The following is a 5270-nucleotide window of genomic DNA, read 5'->3' as shown; positions in this document are numbered from 1 at the left end:
TTAAAAAAAGTAATGAGGGGGTTTCATCAAAGAGCCCCTTTATATATAAGATTTAATATACTAAAGTTGTAAAATTTAAAGGGAAAATTTGACAAAACCCCCTCATCACACAAGTGCAATTACAATGTGCCCAAATTTATTTTGTATTTTTAAGATAAATTCAAAACATCTTTTATTAATAAAAAATAATTAATTATCACAATTATACCCTTATCTTATTATAAGATATCTCAGGGTTGAACATAAATATGCATAATATTTTTGTTTTTGTTTTTTTTTTCTCTCTCTAGATCTGATTTTCTCCCTTTTTTTCTATTAACCGTTGCGCCTCTCTTTTTCCGTTCAGCCTCCGGTTCTGTCTCCTCTCTCTCCACCGGCGCCGCCCCCACCCCTCCTTCCTCTCTCTTCACCCGTCGCCGAGCAATCTCTATGTGGTGGTAAAAAAATGTATTTTTGTTGTTGTTTGATTCATCTTTTTATGCCTTTTAAGGGTTTGTGGGGCATAATTATAATTGGGGGTGATTTTTGTGTAAATTAATTCATTAATTTCACCGCGAATTTGTGAGAACGTAGTAATTGGTATTTGCAGGAAGATATTGCTTTGATGAAAAAGTTAGGCTTATAAGCTACAAGTTTTCAATTTCATGGACCAAACAACAAAAGTAAAAATCTCATAACAATATGATACAGTTGACAAAAAAGATCAAATCTTTTCAGCAAACTGGAAACCTCATAATAACATTATAAACCAAAATGCTTTGCCAAAATAAACTCACGGTCTTTCCAACAATCTCTATAGAGAATTCCAAAACTATAATAAATAACAAGGTCAAAGTTTTTTAATCCAAAAAAGCTACTAATTAACACGAATCACGTCCACATTGACTTTTAGATTCTCCAAGTTGGCTTGGATAATTTTCCTTGCCCTTTCCTTGTTGCTGGTTATTCCTCCCACCGATCTGGAACATTGCACCATTAGGTCCATGAACTGCAGTTGGCCGTACATTAGGTTGCTGGGAAAATAGATTATGAATCATGAATATCAAAATGTGAGATATTATGAACAAAATAAATTGATAAATTAAGATATACAATTTAAATACATCCTCAAAGATTTCAAAACAAACCTGAAGTTGAGGTTGAGGTTGGGATGAAGAATGTGGCCTGACAGACTCGGATGGTAATGAATTGCTTGATGTGAATGGATTCTGTATTACAAGTAAGGAAATACAAATATTATTACAATCCGAAGAATTTAAGTTTCTAAAACATAGTTTATAACAAACCTGGAATTGAGGTCGAGAGCCAACTACTTGATTATGAACTGAATGTTGTTCACTCTGAGTATGTCTTTTCTCATTTCTTTTAACTCCACTTTGATGGACATCTCTAGGCTGTAATAAAATAATGAAAAATTAGTAAACAATAATAAAATTATTTTTCAATAACATATATACTTTACCTTGAACAAGTTAGAGTTGGGATGCATATCTCCCTTGCACCATCTTTTGTTATGTCCTGTTTTGAGACATTTGGCACATGTAACTGGCAAGTTCTTTCTCGACACTTTGGAGGGATCAATATGTTTGCTTGTCGTGGTTGGAGGTAGCTCATCAGCACTCTTATTTCTCTTTTTCTTAGTCCTTCCAGGTTGCTTCTTCATAATAGGAGGTAATAATAGTGGCAAACCAGTTGACACATAATCATGCTCCTCGGGCACTGGAAATATTTGAAAGTTGTAAGTGGCAAGGTAAATATCTCTACTGAAGCATGGGTGCAGATATTCCTCTGGTTGTTGTTTATTGAGAAATATAGCACTAACTGCATGCTTGCAAGGAATTCCACTTACATCCCACATCCTACATGTACATGTTTTTGCCTCCAAATTTACAGAACATTGTTTAACATTAACCCCCCCCCCCCCCCCCCCCCCCCCCCGTAACATTCAACTTCGAAGACCATCCCCCTGACCAAGTAGGAAAACAATTACCACTTGCTGTTTTAATTTTTTCCAGCTTCTTGAAAATATTTGGACCAAATTTTCCATTATGTTTCAACATGCCAGCCCTTTTCACCTGAAATCTTGTCATCAAAGCTTTTCTAATCCATTCCAACATTGAGATTATGTGCATATCTCTTGCATCTAAAATGTAGTTGTTCCATGACTCATTCATGTTATTGACTAGGATATCACACTTGACTCTAGTGCTGAAGTGTGATCTATCCCAATTCTGAGGGTTCGCCTTCATTAACCAGCTGAAAGAACATTCACCCTCCTCTCCATTCACAAGTTTTGGCGGATCAGATTTCTTAGTATCTTGCATAGCACATTTCCAATCGTTCAGATTAGCAGTAGATGATGATTTCCAGAACATATCTTTTAACTCCTTGCCTTTGTATTTTTGTTTGAAGTTGGCATACATCTGCCTCAAACAAAACCACTGCTCAACACCTGGCATCAACTCATTAATGGTCTCAACAAATCCTTTTTGTCTATCAGATATGAAAACCCTTCATCTTTCTTGAACCCCGCCCATGTCAAAGAGAAATTGTGTGAGAAACAATGTCCATGTATCCTTGCACTCATATTCTACGACAACTATTGCAAGTGGAAATAAGTTATCATTTCCGTCCCTACAAACAACACTCAACATTTGACCCCCAACGAAGCCTTTAAGAAAGCAACCATCAAGACCTACAATGGGCCTGCAAGCAGCCAAATATCCAGCTTTTTGTGCAGCTAACTTAACATACAATCTCAAAAATCTATGCTCACCACTAGTTTCAACATTATTATGAACTATTTGAATATTGAAGCAACTACCTGGATTATGTTGCATCACTGTTGAACAGTAATTCCTCAAGAGTGCAAATTGCTTCTTAATGTCGCCCTCCACAATTTGTTTCACTTTATTCCGTGCTCTATAAAGTTGCCATTTGCCGACTTCCACATTCAAATCTCTTTTGGCCTTCATTTTCATTGTTTTCACTCTCATTTCATCATTATCTCTCAAATCATCCAAGTACTTATCAACTAGATATCTGGAATCGACAAGATGATTTTCATGATTTCTTCCACATGTTGCGCTGGAGAAAAAGTTTTAATCTGAAATGTTGATGTTCGACCAATTGGAGATGCATGTATCCTCCACCCACATTCATACTTACACTTGGCAGTTATCACCTTATTCTCATTTTTTATGTATTCGATATCATGTTCTCTTACAACATTCCATCTCACCATAGCTTTTCTGAATACTTGTGCTGTCGAGAATTTCAATCCAACAAATAAAGTTGGATTTTTCATGCCAGTCACCTCATTAAACTCATCAGTATTGGCAGTCTCTTTTCTCTTCATTTCACCATCTTCAGTATTATTCAAACTTCTCAGCTCTCCCGCTTGTGTAGGATCTTTTGAATCGGAGAATCAATCATTTGAAAGAAAATTATGGCCACCAGATTCAGCTACAACCCCAAATATGTCATCATTTGGCATCTCTATACCTTCATCATACCAGCTAGGGGCACTACTAAGTACAGATGGTGGCTTGTCCTCGTCGTCTTCCAACTCTTCATCTTCACTGGTCACTGTTTTGTCACAATTTCTTTCAATTTCTTCTTCACCTTGTTTTTCAACATCATTATCAATAGGAATTACCACAATATCTGTCCCAACATGTCCACCATCAAGTTCTGCTTCTTTTACCATATACATACAAATAACATTTAATCCATCGTATACATCAACCATTGCATGCACTTCAATATCTGTTTTCAAAGAACATAAGCCGTTCTCCAATGATACACCTGGTAATCGTTAGTACACTAAGCATGGTTCATTTTTCCTTACCAAAATATGGTATAGTGTTTGGAAGTAAAAATATGATAATTTTTCTCTATCACAGTCCAAAAGACACTTCACTTCACCCCCCACATACTCGATGTTGGGCTTCCAAACAAAACTTCCACCATGATGTATCTCTAATGTAACTGGGTTGCTGAAATTAAGAAAAACACGCATTTAGATATAAAACATAATAAATAAATACATTTAACATTCTGTATGTTCAATAAAAAAGAATTAATCAATAAATCTTGGGTATCCAATAAAGAACAGTAAACAATAAAAAATACAGAACACTAAACAATAAATAATAAGAAAACACACGATAAAATATTCAAAAAACAAATTGAACAGTAAACATTAAAGACTTAAATAAGAAACAGTAAACTATAAACATGAAAAAGTGATGGTTATCCCCAAATAAATACATGGAACCACTTGCAAACAAATAACTCGAAAAAATAAAAATAAAAAACTAATCAATCTTGGGTAATGACTTGACAATAAAAAAAAAAAGAATATTTGAATCAAAAAATTACCTCAAATTTGCCATTGCGAATTTTTTTGTTCAAAGCAGCACGAAACTATGTTGTTATGTCCTCATAATTTTAGTCGTCCTCTGTGTTTTTCTGTATGAAATTGCAGCCGACAATTGAACGGTATCAGAAGTGAAGCCCTAATTTTTTGAGTTTTGTCTATCTTAATTTCGAATGTTGTTGACGGGGTAAAGTAAATTTTTTTTCGAGGATCGGGTAATGTAATATTATAGAAGGGTAAAATAGATATTTATGATGTTCTGTTACTGATTTGGACGGAAGCTACCCACTCACAACCATAGGGGGTTATTTGCTCATTATAGAACCACAAGGGGGTCATGTGCGAAATAGCGAAACCACAGGGGGTTAAGTGCTATTTACCCTTTAAGAAATTAAAAGAATATTCCATTAATAAAGTGTTAACAATTTCTACTTTAGGTGGGGAGATTGAGCACCGACGTAAATAGAGATGGCCTTGTTGGTGGTGGTGTACTGGTCTTGCACTTTTTTTCTGGACATAGTAGTGGTTTACGTTTTAAATAGTGGATTTTCGAACAGTGGATTTATGTAAGTGAATTTACGTTTTTTTTTCCGTTTGTTATTTTTGAGTTGTGTACTAGTGGATTACATATGTTTTTAGTGGATTTTGATAAGTTTGTTTTGTATTATGTTAATGTTAAAGTAGATTACGTTATTTTACAGTGATTTTTACAGTAATTGTACAATGGTTTTCGATAAATTTGTAGTAGTTTCAGATGAGTATAAAGTGGATTTTAATTTTCGTAACCCTGGTGGAAAAAAAAAATTAAGTGGATTACACTAATTTTATGATGGGTTTTCGATGAACATGTAGTGGATTAAACTAATTATATTTAATAGTGGGTTACACT

At 34.6% G+C, this 5270-nt stretch overlaps 1 protein-coding gene and 1 long non-coding RNA gene across 2 annotated transcripts; both read right to left on the bottom strand.

The window, feature by feature from the left end:
- Positions 1-666: 666 nt before the first annotated feature.
- Positions 667-1945, bottom strand: LOC105966532 (uncharacterized). Its single transcript, XM_088817510.1, has 4 exons — positions 1463-1945; positions 1287-1394; positions 1128-1208; positions 667-1013 (listed from the first exon to the last, which is right to left on the bottom strand). Exons 1-4 carry the CDS (start codon positions 1943-1945, stop codon positions 861-863), a joined length of 825 nt encoding a protein of 274 aa, XP_088673636.1. The 3' UTR covers positions 667-860.
- A 963-nt stretch (positions 1946-2908) lies between these two features.
- LOC148771147 (uncharacterized) lies at positions 2909-4622 on the bottom strand. The gene is made up of 2 exons (XR_016030858.1): positions 4384-4622; positions 2909-3998 (listed from the first exon to the last, which is right to left on the bottom strand). It is a non-coding gene; the product is annotated as an uncharacterized LOC148771147 (long non-coding RNA).
- Between the last annotated feature and the right edge of the window lie 648 nt (positions 4623-5270).

Source organism: Erythranthe guttata, chromosome 4 (genome assembly GCF_056151865.1).
Source record: "Erythranthe guttata isolate IM_541 chromosome 4, IM_541, whole genome shotgun sequence".
Taxonomy (NCBI): Eukaryota; Viridiplantae; Streptophyta; class Magnoliopsida; order Lamiales; family Phrymaceae; genus Erythranthe; species Erythranthe guttata.
This window is presented reverse-complemented; position numbering and strand designations above follow the sequence as displayed.

Bases quoted from the DNA above. Each gene is read 5' to 3' on its own strand.
- LOC105966532 (XM_088817510.1), bottom strand. From the start codon at position 1,945: ATGTTACGGGGGGGGGGGGGGGGGGGGGGGGGGGTTAATGTTAAACAA. The intron at 1,395-1,462 runs GTAAAGTATATA...ATTTTATTACAG, and splicing joins CCAACTCTAACTTGTTCAAG to CCTAGAGATGTCCATCAAAG. The intron at 1,209-1,286 runs GTTTGTTATAAA...CTTGTAATACAG, and splicing joins GCTCTCGACCTCAATTCCAG to AATCCATTCACATCAAGCAA.